Genomic DNA, 17,742 nt, shown 5'->3' on the forward strand with positions numbered 1-17,742 from the left:
TCACCTTCCCTAGCGCCTCTTGCAGGTGGGGAGAAAGTTAACCGCAGAAGCAGCTTGAGCTCAACATTCTCAGCACACCCACCCCAGGCACTTCCCCCCTGGGGGTCAGGATAAGTTCTTCCTCTGGTTCACTCCCCCCAAGTGACTAGAGCTGAATTGATCTGAAACCAGGAGCCAGGACCTTTCCCTGGGTCTTCCACACAGGTGCAGGGTTCCAAGACTTTGGGCCTTCCTCTATTGTTTTCCCAGGCCACAGGCAGGGAGCTGGATGGGAAGTGGAACAGCCAGGATGCAAACCGGTACCCTTATGGGATCCTAGTGCATGCAAGGCAAGGACTTTAGCCACTAGCCTACTGAGGCTGGCCCCAGGCTAAGTTCTTGGTACTTTTCCATTTATTCTCCCCGCAGCTCCCCCAACTGGTTCCTGTAGGAGTCCCCAACTTATGCGGGAGGGCCCTGAGACCAGCAATGGGGATGCCCAGCATCACCCTGCTAGACTCCCTAGTCAACGCCTTGCACAGACTCTCATTGGGGCAGGCCCAAAGAGAAGGAATGGCCTGTGAGGGCCATCTGAACTCCTTTCATGGGCATTCTGAATGTAACCTTGTGGGTGTCCTGGTGTGGTAAGGGCTCGGGAGTCCTTGGGCTTCCCCCTACCAGGCAGGAAGCCTGGATGCAAGTCCACCGCCCATACCCTGCTGGGGAAGCTCCCCATCCCTCATTTCCCTAAGGGCATAGCAGAGCAGTTTGCAGGGTGGAATGTGCCCCCAGGGAATTCAGAGGAGGGGAGACCCTGGGGCAGGAACCTGGCTGGGTTGCCTAGAAATGGCTAAAGTTCTGCCAGACTCCACCTTGAGCCTCCAGTCTCCTGGGTCAAAGACCAGCGAGGCCAACTGGGTCCTAAACTTCCCTGCAGATACCATTTGGGGTCCCCAGCCCTTTCCCCAGGTGTAGCCTGACTTTAGCCAGTATCCCCTCTCCGTAACACCCCCACACAAGATTCCACGGAGTACCCCCCCCCCCCCAGCTCCAGGCCAGAGGAGAAATCTGATTGGCCTACGGCAATCTCCTTCCCAGATGGGTTTGCAAGTTGGCCTGTGACCCAGGTTCAGCCATTAGGGTGAGACAAGGAAGGCTGTCCCCAGGGGTGTCCAGGTGGGCTTGAAGCTTTGAGCTCCATGGAGGCGGAGACCTCAGGCCTGCCCACATGGGAGTGTGGCAGAGGAGAAAGGAGTCCCTGCGCCACCAAATCCACAACAGGCTGCATGTGCCTCCCAGACCCCTATTCAGTGGACAATCAACCTTCCCCACCAGCATGCCATCCTGACTTAGGAGCCTTTGCAGTTGCCACCAGATTCACAAAGATTTAGACTTTTTTTAAAAAACACCTGACAGTCTCTTGGGAAAGTGGCTCAGGGCACAAGCCCATTCCTGCAGCCACCATGGAAGGAGGTCTTGGGCTAACCCCCAGGGTTAGTTCTAGGGAGAAGCAGCCAATCCTCCACCACACCTACACCTACACCCACACCCCATGCCCGGCAGAGGGTGGGACAGAAGGGAACCTACAGCTCCTGGAGACAGTCCCATCTTCCTGCCGCCCACCGAAAGTCATGGGTGACAACACAGCATGCTGGCTGGGTGCAGAGCTCAGTAGATGTTGGCTGAGTGAGCCGGTATAGGATGGGAGGCCCTAACAGTCGTACATTTCAAGGCTCCCTAGAGGTTCCTCTAGGTTGTCTGAGGGTCCTCACCAGGAGAGGACAGTTTGGGGTGGAGAGGATTCTTGAGGTAAAGCTGAGGCTTAGGGCTAACATTGTGGAGCTGTGGGTTAAGCCACCACTTGGGAGGCCGGCCTCCCATATGCCAGCACTAGTTGCTCTTCTGATCCAGCCCCCTGCCAGTGCACCTTGAGAAGGCAGCAGATGTTGGCTCAAGTTCTTGGGGGCCCTGCCACCCTTGTGGGAGACCAAGATGGAGTTCCCGGTTTCTGCCTTCACCCTGGCCCACTCCCGGCAGTTGTGGCTATTTGGGGAATGTGCCAGAAGATGGACGATTTTCTCTCTGTGTGTTGCTCTGGAGTTTCCCATATAGGTGTCAAGGACCCAGCTACTAGAGCCATCTCCTGCTGCCTCCCACTGGGCACACAGCAGAAGTCTAGGGTCAGGAGTCACACCAGGAACTCAAACCCAGACCTTTAATACAGCATGCAGGTACCCCAAGTGCGGTCTTCACTGTGCCCAGTCCTCGTTCTTTGTCCTTAGTTTTGCATCCCGCAAATGACCTGTCTAGTGCCTTATAGCATGACACGAGCTATCTCGAAGCAAACATAGGCTGGACTCTGCTGTTTAAACTGTGGACTGTGCTGGTTTAAGTGCTAGTCAAGTCATAATGACACAGCGAGTCCTGATGAGGCTCGCATTTCATTGCATCTCTTGGTCGGCTGTAACGACACAAAGTGGATTCCATGAGATGCTGCAATCTGCTTTCCACCCTAATGACACATCTCCAATTAAAAGCACATTGCCATTGCATTGTCTGGATCACACATCACAAAATGCCTGTCACTGACCAAAGCGACAGCTCTCAACGTGAGAGATGGCTGACATTTAGCCAGGAACTTCTAAAATACTCCCGAATAAATTATGACCCAAACTCAGTCTTCTTAACAGCGCATATAAAGTTCAGTTCTTTCATAAAAAAGGACTTGGGAAGATAAAAACAAAGTCCCCAGCACAGTATCCAGGAAATAAAGGTCGTGCAAAATGGTCAGTTCTTGTATCAATTAGATGGTGCGTTTTTAATATATTGGTATAAAGTGAAACTCAGTGGGAAAAAATGTAGGAATTTAAAGTAGAGTGGAACATCCCTTTCGCAGGGTCACCAGTAACACAGTGAGAGTTGTCTCTTAGACAATGACACTGAGTAACTCTGTAGCTCCCTGAATACTTTTGAAGTGTCATATTAAAACCAATCTCCTGGCCTTGAGGCAAAGAGAAGCAATTAGTCTTAGAGTTGTGAATAAATAAAAATCCATTTATACACCCGTCCTTGACATGTACCTTGCAAATCTTAGAAACTTCATCTAGTGGGAAAAGAAACGTTAAAACATGAATACCAATACCAACCACACTGCCAAGTGGGTTCCGGAAAGGGCTCGTGTGGGTATCGATCTTTTAAGTGTTCATTGATATGTATGTATGCATTTGTATAGGACGCAAAACAAAGGCGCTGTAACAGGCACCCAGGGGAAGAGGAGAAACACCAGGAGAATTCAGTGGGTGCCTGTGCCTGCCACCCTACCTCCCAGGCCTTGGAGAGAAGGAAGGTTCTGTCGGCCTCTGGTCACATCCAGGGCACTCTATATCCCTAACTCCAGCCAGCGTGGGTGGCAGCTCACAGTATATGGCTGCTTGATGCGGTGATGTAGGCTCTGTTCCTTGGAGGTCAGGTGGGGAGACCTCGGCGTTCCTCCCACCAGCATTGAGAGATGTGCCCAGCCATCTCGGAGCTGAGCAAACTGCCCTGCCAGGCCTGGGCTGGCCAGGGAAGGGAATGGGGTCCCCAGTGAAGCGTGGTTCTGCCTGGTGCGAGCTGTGGGCCGGAAGCCCTGGGCACCAAGGCGTGGAGAGCAGAGTGGACAGCCAGTGGGAGCCACGCCGCAGCCACTGCATTACAGATCCTGACCTACTTCCTGGGTTCCTTTCTGTTCTAGGAACAGCTATAAAAACCCATAAATTAAGGAAATTAACTGATGGGGCCTGCGGCATCTTTGTAAGCTATTTAAATCTATAAATTTACAACATCTTCTGCATACATCAAGTAATTGAACTAACTGCAGGGAGGTAACTTTAATGAGAAAATTTCCCCCTTCTCCCGTAGTTCCGAGCTCCAAATAAATAAATAAATAAACAGCCTTCCCTTAGGAGCAAAGTTTCTGTGGACTCCCGCGTGCACAAGTTAAGCTTTTTCCGCGCGCCAGGGTCCTCAGTCGCCGGGAGGCGGCGACCGCCTTGCCCCGCCCCGCCCCAGTTGCTGGTCGCTCCCCGCACGCCCCCTGGTAGGGAGGCCGCTAGAGGGAGCCCAGGCCCGGCCCGAGTCCAGCCCCGGGCCCCAGAGCAGCTCGCGGCCGGTGCGCACCCGCCCTCCAGCCGGAGCCTGGCTCTGGCCCGCGCGTCCCAGGAGCCAGGCGAGGGCGCAGTGCAGGCCGGGCGCGCTGGAGGCTCCGCGCTCCGTTTCCTAGCAGCCGGGAAATGGACGAGAAGGAGGAGGAGGAGGAGACGGGCGGGGCGCGAGGGAAAGAGAAGGAAGAGGAAGGGGAGGCAGGCGAAGAGGGAGATGAGAGAGGAGCGGTGGGTGCGGGGACCCAGGGGGCCGCCCCGGGGCGCAGGCCTCCAAGGGGGCGCAGAGGGAGCCCTGGGCCTCCATCGCTCCGCGGGCGGAGAGGAAATGGCGCGTCTGGCCCGGGGCAACTGGCCCGGCGCCCCCCGCACGCCCCTCCCCCGCGGTGGCGACCGCGTGTCCACAAACGTCACGGACAGGGCAGGGACCGGGGCAGCGAGCCGGCGAGGGGTAGCAGCGTGTGTGTTGGGGGGGGAAGGTGCGGCCCCGAACCCCCGGCTCCGCTCCAGCCTCAGCCGCCTCGCAGCCCAGTTTCTTCCCAAGTCCCGCCCCCAGCCCCGGGCGCCGCGGCGGCAGCAGCTCTCTCCTCTTTGTAACCGAGGAGTCAAGAAATGTGAGAAACGTGCCCTGTGTTACTTATTTGGGAGCCGAAAATTTATGCCCAGCTGAAAGCGCCCGGGGAAATATTACATCAGATGAAATGACAATGATTAAAATCAGCTTCTCCCCTGCCCCCCTCCCCGAGCCCCGAGGAGGCCCAGGCGCCCGCGTGGCCGGCCGGCGGGGGGCTGGGCCGCCGGAGCGCGCCGAGCCAGGGCGCACCGCTGCCGGCGGGGATCTGCCGGCGGGGAGGCGCGGGCTCCGGCACAGGCGGGTGGGGGATCGCCGGGTGAGAGGAAGGGGACACGGCGCATTTCTGTCGCCGAGCGCGGCAGGCGAGGGCGCGCTGAGCTAATTGCGACTCTAATCCTCTGCCCCGCGGCGCCGCCGAGCCCCGAGCCAGGAGTCGCCGCGCGCGCCCGCTCGCGCTCGCCGCGCTGGGTCATTTGGAGCCGGATCGCTGCCCCTTTGCGTCCGGCCCGGGCCGCGGCGAGACGCGGGGCCACGGGTTGGGGGTTCGCGGGGGAGGGTGGCTGTCTCCTCTCGCCAGCAATCGGGGGAGGCCGCTGGAGAGAGAGAGGAGGGAGGAGAGGAGGCGGGAGCGGCAGGAGGGCAGCCAGAGAGCCGCGCGAAGAGGAGGAGGAGGAGGCAGCGGCGGCGGCGGCCGCGAGGAGGGGAGGAGGCGAGGGGAGGGCGGGGAGGGGAGGCCCCGGCGCGCCGCGCCGCGAGGGGCCGCGCGAAGCAGGGGCCGGGGCGGGAGGGGTGGGTGGGGGGAGGGTTGGGGGCGAGAGAGAAAGTAACTCCAGGACAAGACCGGAGCGACCCGCGCGGCGAGCACAGGCTGAGCCCGGCGCCCGAGACCGGCGGCTGCGGGGGGCGGGGGGCTGCGCCCGAGCCCGACCCGCCGCTCCGGCTCCGAGGTAAGCCCGGCGCGGGTGATCAGCGCTGCCGCGGCCGCGCCTCCCCCCTCCCCTGTCCCCAAAGTGCCCGTGAGAGCGAGAAAGTGGCCCGGCTGGGGTCCCGACCTGGGCGGGGGCGGCTGCTTTGTCCCTCTACTGGGCGGCGGGGGCGCCCGGCACAAAGGCCTTGGCGCGAGGCGGGGGTGTGTGTAGGGGGGGTTTGCCCACGTGGGCTAGTCCTGGACGCGGGAGGTGGACCCTCCCCACGCAGGCTGGACGCAAGCTTCCTGTCGCGCGGGGTGTGCGTGTGCACGGGTCCTCGCACTCTGGCCCGGGTACAGGGCCCGAGCGCCCTGCGGAGCCTGCGGAGTTTCCGGGGTCAGAAACCGGCTGCCACAGCCGGGGCTTCGAGGCGCACCCCCCTCAACCCTCCCTGCTTGGCGCCCAAATCTGAGAAAGGTAAAAGTCTCTAACGGGACACATGTGAGTCCTCTGACGCCCACCCCGGGAGTCCGAAACCGGACGCGAGGGGCTCTAACGCTGGTGGTGGTCCCAGGCGCGAGGCTTAGGTGCAGGGAGCCGGTAGCACGGAGACCCAAGTGCTGCCTCCAGCGCCGTGCACCCCGGAACTGGACACGCGCAGTGGGCACACACTCACGCCCCGTGGGCGTTGCGCCTCTGTGTCCTGCCTGAGACCCCAACTAAGGAAGGAGAAACGCTTTCAAGTTTTCCCTGCGCGTCTTCAACGTGCATGAAGGAATTTAACTGCACAAGTGAATAACAGCATTAGTTTCAATTAATTTTTTTTTAAATCCCGGCAACAATAAACTTTGAGAACAAAAGCGCTTTTACGTCCTTAATTAGGCGAGCTTCCCATCTGTGGTCTCCGAATGTCTGTCTCTCTATTTAACTTCGTCCCCGCCCCCGTCGCACACCCCTCCTGGTCCAGCCGGGCGCCTCATGGGCGCCCGCACCCCCCCAGCAACCCTGGCTTGGCCCGAAGTTCCCAGAGGCGGGTGGCGGGGGCTCCAGAGTGGGAGGAGGGGTGTGGGGCAGCACGCACCAGGTGGCCCGCCTGCCGGCTTCCCCCGCCACCCCCGGCTTTGCCTGGAGACGAATCTGCAGGCCCCTGGCACTCTGGCCCGGGGCCCTAGCCCGGAGAAGGGAGCTCGCTCAGCGCCTGCTGTTTACCTTTTATGGTGAAAATAACAGCTTAGCCAAGAAGCGACTTGGTGAAGAAGCGATTTAGTGAAAATCGTCTCAAGCTGCCGCAGCTCAGCCAGTTTAATCACCCCCAGAGAGCTGAACAACTGCGAGCACAATGGGACACAAAATCATTTTGTGTGTAAATGAGCGTGGCATTCTGCTGGCTTTCCTCTGCTCGGGCGGGCGGGCGGCAGCGTGCGGGTGCGGGACCCTGGGCTCCCACCGCAGCTCCCGGAACCTGGGCCATACCAGGTCACTTTGGAGATCCGTGGGTCCTGCTGCAACAGGCGGCTGGGCTGGGCAGTGTGGCTTGGTGCCGGTGTTGCTGGAGTGAACCTGTGGCTCTTACTGTGCTCACTTTTCTTCTTACCCCAGCAGTGGTGCGGAGGACAGGGTCGTGGGCCAGTCCCGATGCCTTTGGCTGAGGAAGTGTTGCAGATTCGGGGCAAGGCGCACTGCCTGGGGCTTCCGATGGTGAGTGTCTGGGTGGCTGTGGCCATCATCCAGTTGTGCTGGTGACGGGTACTTGGGGCCGGCCGGGGGATGTCACATTGGATGGGTGTCCTGGTGGCCCCAGGTCGTGCAGTGCCCTCTGTTAGAATGTTGGGGGACTTCCTTCCAACTGGCCTTCCCCTGGGTGTCTACCCTTCACCTCTATCCTCAGCAGAGCCTTCTAGGGCTGGACGGTCCTTTCCTGAGGTCTGTTTTGGTTTCTCGAAACTTCCTGGAGATAAGTGACCTGGCTCCCCGCCCCCCATATTTTTTAAACGCTTTCTGGAACTCAGGAATGTCCACAGCACAGGTCCCAGTGAGGGTATAAATTAAACTCCATCATCAGCTAATAGTACTCCTCGTGGTCTCAAACAGTGTCAGGTCAAGGGGGTGGCCCAGGCACACACAGCCCTTCAGTAACACCGTGGGAGCATAACCTTCCTTCAGTTTATCGGCTGCCATTCTCACGGGGTCTGGGGTTGTTGTCTGCAAAGCGCCGCGTGGAATTTCAAGGGACACAGAGGTCAGAGTTGAGCAGGAAAAAGCCATCCCTCGGGATCCCCAGGATTTCATTGCATTGCTGTTACTGGGGTGAAGCCTGTAGGAGAGGAGTCGTGGTTAGGTTTGTGGGGTGTGTGTGTGTGTGCGCGCGCGCGCCTCCAACCATAGCAATCCGCACTGTGCACAGCTCCCCTTCCTGCCCCCGTTAAGACAGCCCCTAGCAATGGCCAAGCTGCAGAAAGCCTCCTCCTCCAGGTGGCTATGGCACTGAGGCAAGTCTCCAAGGGTGGCTCTGGGGAGAAGGAAGAGAAAGGGGCCATTTGCTGCTCCGTCTGGCCAGCTTTCCAGTGCCTCAGGGCCATGTGACCCCTGAGGGGGTCTGGAATACATTAGGCCCAGACTGCAGCATTCTGGGGGAGAATCTGGGAGGAGGTACAAACTGCACAAACAAAGGCAGGTTTTCTATGCTGCCGCTGGGAGCCCCACACAGGGGAGAGAGGTGGCTTCCCCAAGGGGCAGTCCCTCCTCCCTGTCCCTGACCACTGCTAGAAGAGGCTTCTCCCTGGGTGTGGCCAGTGGCAAGCTGCGTGCCAAGGACAGCCCTGGGCTCTTGCCCAGCCTACCGAGGGTGGTGGTAGTGGGGGTGGGGGGAATCCCTCCCAAGCCAGCAGAGGTCTTCTGAACAGCTCTATACCGTTACAAGAGGAGACACGCTTGGTAACATGGCTGTGGACCAAAATACCAGGGAAATCAGATTTGTTCTGAAATATTTCGGGCCAATAATGGTGAGCATATGTTATAGTGCCTTCAGGAGGCAAGTTAGCAGACCTAGAGGTGCCCAGCAAATGTGTATATGTGTGTGGCTGTGTGAGCTCTGTCATGACCCGGAGGACTGCTCTGAGGGCTGGAGACAGAACAGCAGGAGGATCTGAGATGCTTGTGGGGTCCCCGGGAGCTACTGGAAAGCGGTTTGCCTGCCTGGGAGGTGGGGTGGCAGGCCTGCTGAGGAGTCAACCGGCTGGGTTCTCGGTGCTCCCTGCAGGAACTCTGGGCCGAGATGGAAGCCTAGATGTCGCACCGCAAGGAGCGGCCCAGTGAGTCCTCACTTCACACCCTCGGCAGCACCGGCCGGTGGTGAGCCTGCAGGGGTGTGGCCCGGCGGTCCTCTCTTGTCGGGGTGTCCCCTGCTCCCGGAGGGATGGCTGTTGACTGGCTGTATGATTATGGATCTCTAGAAACAAAGATGCTCTTAATTTGACGTGAAATTTACTACATGCATAAAACTCACTGCCTTAGGTGCCGAGGAAGTCACTAATTTAGAGGTGTCTCGTTACTGAGACAAACTTGCAAAAAACCCCTGAATCCCAATTCACAAATTGGTGATTCGTTTGTCAGGGGATATTTCACATCTAACACATAAGCCCGCGACCTTTAATTAGAATTTTGCAGTTTGTTTTATGCCCCTGGAGGCTGACACCTTGAAACAATTTTTTTTCCCCTTGATTTCTTATTGCTAATAAGCATCTTTCCTCCTCCCACCTTCTCCTCCCCCACCTCTGGGACTTTGAAGAAAACGATGCAAATACACTTAATTACAGTGGTCGCCGTAATTTGTCAGCTGAATATGTGATCAGGCAGCGGCCAAAGTGATCTGATGAGATCTGTGATCGCACTTGCCGTCAAGGGAGTGTCCAGCCCCAGCGTGGAGAGAAAACCAATGTCTTCCACCTTGTTTCTAGGAGGCAGGAAACATGTCCCGGCTGTCTCTCACCCGGTCGCCTGTGTCTCCTCTGGCTGCCCAGGGCATCCCTCTGCCCGCCCAGCTCACCAAATCCAACGCGCCAGTACATATCGACGTAGGTGGCCACATGTACACCAGCAGCCTGGCCACACTCACCAAGTACCCCGACTCCAGGTAAGAGGCCCCACCCGTGCCTGGAGCCCACTGCCCTCTAATACAGACCTTGGAGCTTAGAGTTCCCCAAAAGGGGCTGGTAGCACTGGTCCCCGGGAGGAGGTGGAGCCCTTGACCCACTGGCCAAAGGCTTGCCAACCTGGCCGCCTGGCTGGCAGGTGCACCTGCCAGTTGCCTTGTGGAGCAAGGTCTCTGCAGGGGGTTGTTTGTTCCTGAGCCCTGGGAAATGAGTCTTTGGGTTGTGGGTGTGGCTGATTAATCTCCTGTGTTAACCCTTGGGAAAGTGCAAAAGGGGCAGGGGGAGGAGCTGCGATTTGCCCTCTTTGTTTGGCTGGCTACCCAACCCTAGGCTGGGGACCAGGAGCTAGCTTCCCTGGGACAGTCTGTGTTACTCTGACTTGCTGGGAATTCCTGGGTGGGGTGGGGTGGGACTGGGGGGAGCTGAAGCAATGATGCCTCCTACTCCCATCACCCCCATCCGGCATTGAAGCATCTCTAGTTGCAGGCTCTTCCCAGGAGGGAGCCGCCGCCCTCACCCTTCACCTTTGACTGTGCTGGATGCCCAGGCTGTGCCCTCCCAGGTGCTGGCCTAAGTGTCTGAGCATCTGCTGGAGGTGACAAGCAATGCTGGTCACCGGGCCCCTCGAGGTGGCAGTCCCTGCGCTGTGCGGCTCCCCCGGGGCGAAGCAGTAGCCTGAGCTGAGGAGCATCGCCCTTCCTTGACACATTTCTAGCAAGCAGGGTGGTCTGTGGGTGGGGGCCCATGTGCCAGGCTCTTCCTGTCTGGTGTGACTGCTCGGGGCACCGAAGGTTCTAGGAGGGGGAACAGCTGTGCTCCGAGCTGGGTGAGGCTCCTCACAGCAGAGTTCCCTGGAGGAGGAGATGCAGTGGTAGATGCCGCCCAGCGGGAGGCTCAGAAATGTGGGAGGGTGTGGGGGCCCACCAGGTGTTTGGGTCTTCACCTGCGGAGATGAGGGTGGAATGGGACGGAGGGGGCCTGGGAAGGGGACCTGTATAAACTTGGGGTTTTGGGAGCTGGGAGAGTGTGTCAGCAGCAGTGCCTTGTGAGCTCACTTGCGGAGCCCTGTCTAAGCCGGGAGATGGATTCTGCTTATTTAATTTCAATTTTGCCTTCTGCGGCATTCCAGAGTTGTTCGAGATAGATCATTGCTTAATCGGGTGACGACGTCTGTGAGTGCAATCCATAGAGTCTTTGGGCCGCAGCCTGCCCCAGAATGGTTCCCTAAACCTAACGTTTACCACCCCCTCTCTATAGTCACAGCCCCAGCCTGGGGGCAGAGACCCAGGACCTCCTGGTTCTCAGATCCAGGCTGGGGGGAGGGATGTCGTGGTCCCTGGCCCCTGCTTCTGGGTGGGGTGTGATCTCTCACTGCGTACCTGCAGCTCTGTGCCTGCCTGGGATGTGGGCCCCTCAGGGTATACCCAGGGAGGCTGGGGTCTGGAGCTTGGGAGGAAGAGGCTCATGTTGTGCCCTGCTGGTATCTGGTTGCTTCTAGAGATGCCCTGCCCCACCCCGCCCCAGGCTGGCTGTGGAGGCCAGAGGGTGGCATGGGTGAGAGGACAGGTGGGGCACAGCGGCCTAGGAGTGCAGGGCAATGGGTTGGGCGTCAGTGCCAACAAAAAACTTTCCAGGTCTCTCGGAGAATGAATTATTACAATTTAAAAACGTTTTTTCCCCAATTCTGGGGAGAAAGGACCCATTGTCACCCAGTGGCACGGATGAAGCTGCTCACCTGCAGGTGGATAAGGAGGCGTGCCACGCTTGATGTCTGCAGTGTCTTCGGGCCTAGGCTATGGGTTCTCAGCTGTTTGGCGTGACCTGGAACCAGCTGCCTTCTGCAATCTACTCAGCAGCAGCCACTGGGCCTCACGCAGCTACCCAAGGCTGGGAGTGAACCCTTGGTTGTGCACCTGCCTTATGTCCCATGGATGTCACTTGACAGCTGCTGTCACAGCTTCGACTCTGGTGTCCACCCTGGTGGCAGGAGATCACTAAGGAAGATGGTCAGAAGCCCTGCGCCTCAGGAGAGCTTGCATGGAAATATCCAGAAATGAAAAAATAATAAGGGAAATAAAAGATGCCAAAAGCTGCATGGCGCCTCCTGTGGTGGCACATTGTCGGAGTGTGTCCTGCAGAGCTGGCCTGGGGTCAGGTGTCTCCTGCAGACACAGAGCCAGGGACTGGAGCCAGAGGGGTCCCTGCATAGATTGTCTGGACTTTCTTGGAGCTGCTGCCCTGCTATGCCTTGGGAGCTGGGAGAGTGTGTCAGCATTGCTGCTGGTCCTGGAACAGAACTGGACTGTGGCAAGATCAAGAACCAGACTACCCTGCAAGAAGGCAGGTAGAAAATCGGCTCACTTTGGAGCCACCTAGACCCCAGCCAGCACTGGCGTGTCCGGGGCTGGGAGGCCCCGGCCAGAGCCTCAACCTGCCTCAGTGCCCCTGTACGCAGTGGGGTCAGTCCCAGTGAGACAGAGCCATCTGGATTTGCTGACTCAACTTGTGGATGCCACTCTGGCTCCCTGCTGCTACCTCCTGGGAGGACCCTCAGCCACCGGCCTGGCAGCCTTGCACAGTCAGTTATCTCTGTCTCAAAGGATGCCCAAACGCTTGGCCCTGGGAAGCTGGGACAAGTCACACGGATACCCCAAGGGAGCTGTGTCCCCAGACCTGGGGACTGGCAAGGCTTGGCTGCCTTTGGAGACCAGAGGTGCACTTCTTGCCTGTGGGCTCCGACCTACAAGGCAGGCTTGCCCTTCATGCTGGGATGAGGCCTGGGTCCCCACCCTATAGGGAGGACAGTTGATCATGTGGCTGTCACAGACTAACAGAGTAGAGGGTCAAGGGACTCTCAGCTTCTGCACAGGCACACAAAGGCAGTAGCGTGAGGGCAGCACCTTGGGGTGGCGTATCTGGATGGGAGCTGAGGAGGGGAAGAGCTGGCCCAGGCAGAGAGTGAAGGGGCCCGGGCCTGCCTCACACACTCAGGACTGCTGTTCCCCTGGGCTGTGCAGAGTCCGACCCTGAGCAGATGCCAACTCTATCAGCTACCCCTGCCCATCTGCAGGGCAGTTAGAGTGATGAATTGGATGGAGCCTGATGCCCTGGGCACTGTGGCAACACCAGCCCTGGCATAGGGCAGCTATAGTGATATGGTGGGGACCCTATTTGTTAGCACCCCTGCCCTCAGCAGCATTAGCACCTGACAGTTCTCCCAGTCACTCCCCCGGCTCCATGTGCACCCACACTGCCCTGGGATGCGTGTGTACACCTACACTGGCACATGTATGCACATGTGCAGTGGCCAGGACACGGTTCATGGGCCATGACTGCCTGCCATCTGCCCCTCCTCTAGGACTCTGTGGGGCTGTTTGGTGATTTGTGCTCCAAGCAGTTGCTGTGTGTCTTTTACCAGGATATGGCTGAGTCTGAGTCAGCCTGAGATTTGTGCCTCTCTGGGAGGCGCGGGATCGTGTGGCCCCATGCCTCTGTCATATTGGATGCTTGTCCATCCTCAAGGGCTGGGTGAAGAGGGCGCATGTTCTCATCAGCGCTCTTGCATGGTTTGCAGATGTCCGCCGGGTTTGTGGCATTTTGGCCCAGGATATCCGCTGTTGGTGTGCTTTTTCTGGATGGATCTATCTGGCCAAAGGGTGTGCTCAGGACTGTGGCTGTAGCTGTGGGTAGGGGGATGTGTACCCATTGCCCCCATCAGACTGTGGCCTGCCCACCCTGGATGTATGCCTGTGCCCATCACAGCCCCTCATCCAGCAGGAGCTGGAGCAGGGCAGTTGAACCAGGCCCTCCCTCTGACCTCGCCTGTCCCCTCCAGGATAAGCCGCCTCTTCAACGGCACCGAGCCCATCGTGCTGGACAGCCTGAAGCAGCATTATTTCATCGACCGGGATGGGGAGATCTTCCGCTACATCCTGAGCTTCCTACGCACCTCAAAGCTGCTTCTCCCCGATGACTTCAAGGTAAGGCCACAGCCATCACCCACGTGATGGCATGACTCTGGGGACACTGGGTCTTAATAAATGGACTCACAGTTGTCATGGCAACCATAAAAAAAATGATGAAGCCAAGGGCTACATCAGTTTTTTGTAAACTAATTTTGCATTCCCACGTTTTTAGGTTATTTATCAGGGGTGTAACACTGATGCTCCCCTCAGTATCATGCCCCAGTGTGTTTCGGGGCTGGTTGCAGGAGGCAGGAATGCACAGATGCATTCCTTGTTGATGGGCTGCAGCAGGGAGAGCTGTGGTTGTTCCAGACTGACCCCAGCTCTCGGGGTGGCTCATCTGGGTCCCCGGGTCCTACCTCCCAGCTGCACCTGGCCAACACACAGAGGATCCCAGGAGGAAGGAAGCTTGGGCTGGGGCTGCCCTGGCTCTTGTGAGCCAACATCTGTCCTTCTTGCCTCCCTTCCTTCCTGTCTGCCACTGTCCGGAGAACAAGTAGCCTGGGGCTCTTTTGTGTTCCATCCAACTCGGTTGCTGCATGCCAGCAGCTGAGCTTGGGCTGAAAACACAGTAACGCGCAAGCAGCTGCCAGCCTTGTCCCGTGACGCCTGCGATCTAATGGGAAGTCAGATGCTGACCTTGAACTCCGCCAGGCAGCTGCTTAAGAGAAGCAGAGCGCCCTAAGCAGAAACCATGGGGCAGCTGGCCCTGATGGGTTTGGAAGAAGCTGTGTTTATCTGGGTGATGAAGGCAGAACAGGTACAGGGAGAGGCTTGGGGGTACCAGGGGCTGGAGTCTGGGCATTCAGCAGGCCTTGGTAGGCAGCTTTACATTTGGCCTTGCGTAGTGGAGGGGGCGGACAATCAGATTTGCAAACAGGGACATCCTCACCAGAGGGGTGGGGGTGAGTGCAGGAGGCCACTTGGGCAGGCCAAAGGAGAGAAAGCTGCTGGCTGGAGGCCTTGGGGAAGGGTAGGGGAGAGCAGGTGCAACGAGGTGATGGAAAAGACCTTAGGAGGAGGCCACAGATGGGGTGGGTGTGGTTTAAAGCTCCTAAGGATATAGCTTGAGCGATAGAGTGGCTGCTCGGGCATGGGCATTGCTCTCACATGGAGACACTCTGGGCTAGGAGCAAATGTGGTGGAGGCTGGCACACAGCTCTTCTGTGAGTGAGAGCTGGGAGAGCAGAGGTCCAGGCTGAGGCCTGTGGCTCTCCTGCCAGGGAGTAGCTGCAGAAGCCCAGTCCAGCAAGTGGAAGACACTCGGGACCTGGGACCCCCAATAGGAAGAACCCTGCTTTGGGTGTTCGACTTCCTGAGAAGGACCAGCCAGACTTGCCCACTGAGCCCCAAGCAACATGCATCAGGGCCAGGGCTAGGCCAGATGTGAACCAGGGTGTATTTGATCAGGGTGCTTGGTGCCACTATCAGGGCCCTCCCAGCCTCCCAGTGGCTGTGTGGTAGAGGGTTGCCAGGTACCTCATCATCCCTGGGCCACCACGGCCAAGGTCAGGGCCTGGAACCTGGAATACCTCATGTCCTCAAAGACCTCATGCATGTGTCGGCTTTACGGCTTAGGATGCAGGTCCAGGGGCTTGGAGATGACAGAGGATAAAGGTGAAAGCCTAGCCCAGGCAGGTGTGACTGGGGTGAACTTAAATAGGCTTGTCTTTTGGTGGGTTCTGAGAAGACAGCAGGCCTCCTTGCAGCTTACTCTTTCCTGGCAGTCTTGCCTCTACCCCACTGCTGAAGGCCGAGTGGACCGCGGCTGGTGCACATCACCCTGTGTCGAGGTGTCTTAGGCTCACACACACTCACCTGAGCCTCCTACCGTCCTCCTGTCTGTGGGTGTCCCCGTGGATGAGCATCCCAGTACAGACTGTGCTTGGGCTCGGTTCCTGCAGAACCACAAGTAGATGGGGTGGGTGTGGCCTCCTTGCTACCCCGCACCTATGTATGTGTGCTTGCCCACAGGACTTCAACCTGCTGTACGAGGAGGCACGGTACTACCAGCTGCAGCCCATGGTACGCGAGCTGGAGCGCTGGCAGCAGGAGCAGGAGCAGCGGCGCCGCAGCCGAGCCTGTGACTGCCTGGTTGTGCGCGTCACGCCGGACCTGGGCGAGCGCATTGCGCTCAGCGGCGAGAAAGCCCTCATCGAGGAGGTCTTCCCCGAGACGGGCGACGTCATGTGCAACTCGGTCAACGCGGGCTGGAACCAGGACCCCACGCACGTCATCCGCTTCCCACTCAACGGCTACTGTCGGCTCAACTCGGTGCAGGTGAGGGGATGGAGTGGGGAGGGGCCCGTCCTCAGCCAGCGGCGGGGGCCCTTCATGCCATCTTACAGAAGTGCAACAATGTGTCGATGCATAATTTATGTCCCGCTCATAATTAAATGATGGCGCCTGGGGGACGGACTTAAAAAAAATTGATCGGTACTTTTTTTTTTTTTTTATCCAAAAGGATATTCTATAAAAATGGCCCAGAGTATGTTTCGTTCTCCTAGAATCTGCTTTTGGATTCACAGTAAACCTCAGCACCAGGAGAGGCAGAGCAGGGACTGAGAGCGGAGGCGGAGCCTCTCTGGTCCCTCAGCCCCCACTGCTGATCTAGGGGCTGCAAGTGCCCAAACCTCATCGGTAACCCCACTTCCCAGCTGCTTTTGCCAGATGCAAGAGCAGGCTTATGTTTTAAAGTTGGGATGCGCTGTTGGGGGCTTCAGGTGCCCCCTCCCTAGCCTGTCAGTCCTAAATTGCTGGTGTAAGACACAGTGTCCAGACCCTGTCCACACGGAGGCACAAACTCACTTGGAGATCAAGGACCCCACCCCTTCCCATCCACCCAGTGCTCCCTTGAGACCTAAAGCGTCTGAGCCCCAAGCTCACAGCAGCAGGGGACTGCATTACTGGGGAACAGTAACTCAGGGACAGAACTCAGGGACAGGAGTGTCTAGAGTGAGAGGGAAGGGGCTCCTGGCTCTTTGGACCTTCTCAAATTGAAGCCGTGCTCCTGTGGGGACAGCAAGGTGGTAGTTGGGCTGCACCTGTCCCTCTTGCAGCAGCAGCTATAGGCACTAGCTGGTGGTCCAGTGCATCTGTCCCTGTGCTAGGCTGGGTAGGACCCAAGTGGACAGGTTGTGACTGGTGCCCACCTGCCATATAAATAAGCCACTCCAGGGTGGACGCTTGCAGCCACGCACTGCTGACCCGTTTCCTCCCTGGCAGGTCCTGGAGAGGCTGTTCCAGAGGGGCTTCAGCGTGGCTGCCTCCTGCGGGGGCGGCGTGGACTCATCCCAGTTCAGCGAGTATGTGCTGTGCCGAGAGGAGCGGCGGCCGCAGCCCACCCCCACAGCAGTCCGGATAAAACAGGAACCCCTGGACTAGGTCCCAACTCCATGCCCACCTGAGGCTCCTTGGCCCCGGCCGACACCCAAGCAATCTGGACACATTGCCGGAGAGCTCTGCCTACTAATGCCAGGCCGTGGCTGTGAGACTGAAGGTGGGACCACCCCCGACCCAGGGGGCAGCAGGTCCCCAGGTGTCCTGGCCACAGCATTTGGAGTGCTGCTTGCAGGCATGCCCATGCAAGGACCCAAAGAAGCCACAGTGAGCAGCCTGCTGCCAGCTGTCCCAGCCAACTGAGACTGACATAGGTGTCCCCGGCTGCTGCGTGCGTGTGGCAGGCCCTCCTGGGTCTCCTTGCGTCCGGTGGGGTGGGAGGGGTTGCTGACTTTTCTACAGTATTGAAAGTGGAAGTGAGCAACTCCACCAAGAAGCGGTGTTGTTTTTATCTGGTGCTCAGTTCTCAGTGGGACCTGCGCCCAGGTGCCCGCACGCACAGCTGGGGCTCTGGGGAAACAGGCAGGAGCACAGGTGCTACAGGGGTTGGAGCAGGGTCCCCTGGGGTTGAGGGTTGTGCAGGGCAGCTGGGAGGAGGGCAGTGGGGACCACGTGGTTCTGGCACCAAGCCCCTCGCCTCGTAAGTCTCCTGCCCTGCTAAGGCCCTGGGGACTCTGCCTGCATGGA

The 17,742-nt window shown here is 58.4% G+C and overlaps 1 protein-coding gene across 2 annotated transcripts; it reads left to right on the forward strand.

Moving 5' to 3' along the window:
• Positions 1–6,061: 6,061 nt before the first annotated feature.
• On the forward strand, positions 6,062–17,484 carry KCTD15 (potassium channel tetramerization domain containing 15). 2 transcript variants are annotated; one of them, XM_058674821.1, is made up of 6 exons: positions 6,062–6,077; positions 7,200–7,298; positions 9,557–9,732; positions 13,587–13,731; positions 15,691–15,996; positions 16,942–17,484. In XM_058674821.1, exons 2-6 carry the CDS (start codon positions 7,236–7,238, stop codon positions 17,098–17,100), a joined length of 849 nt encoding a protein of 282 aa, XP_058530804.1. In that variant the 5' UTR covers positions 6,062–6,077; positions 7,200–7,235; the 3' UTR covers positions 17,101–17,484. The 2 variants fall into 2 exon arrangements, with proteins under 2 accessions (XP_058530804.1, XP_058530802.1); XM_058674819.1 differs by lacking the exon at positions 6,062–6,077 and adding an exon at positions 6,941–6,959 and having other exon boundaries at positions 7,203–7,298.
• The last annotated feature ends 258 nt before the right edge of the window (positions 17,485–17,742 follow it).

The sequence above is a fragment of the Ochotona princeps genome, chromosome 16 (assembly GCF_030435755.1).
Source record: "Ochotona princeps isolate mOchPri1 chromosome 16, mOchPri1.hap1, whole genome shotgun sequence".
Lineage (NCBI taxonomy): Eukaryota > Metazoa > Chordata > Mammalia > Lagomorpha > Ochotonidae > Ochotona > Ochotona princeps.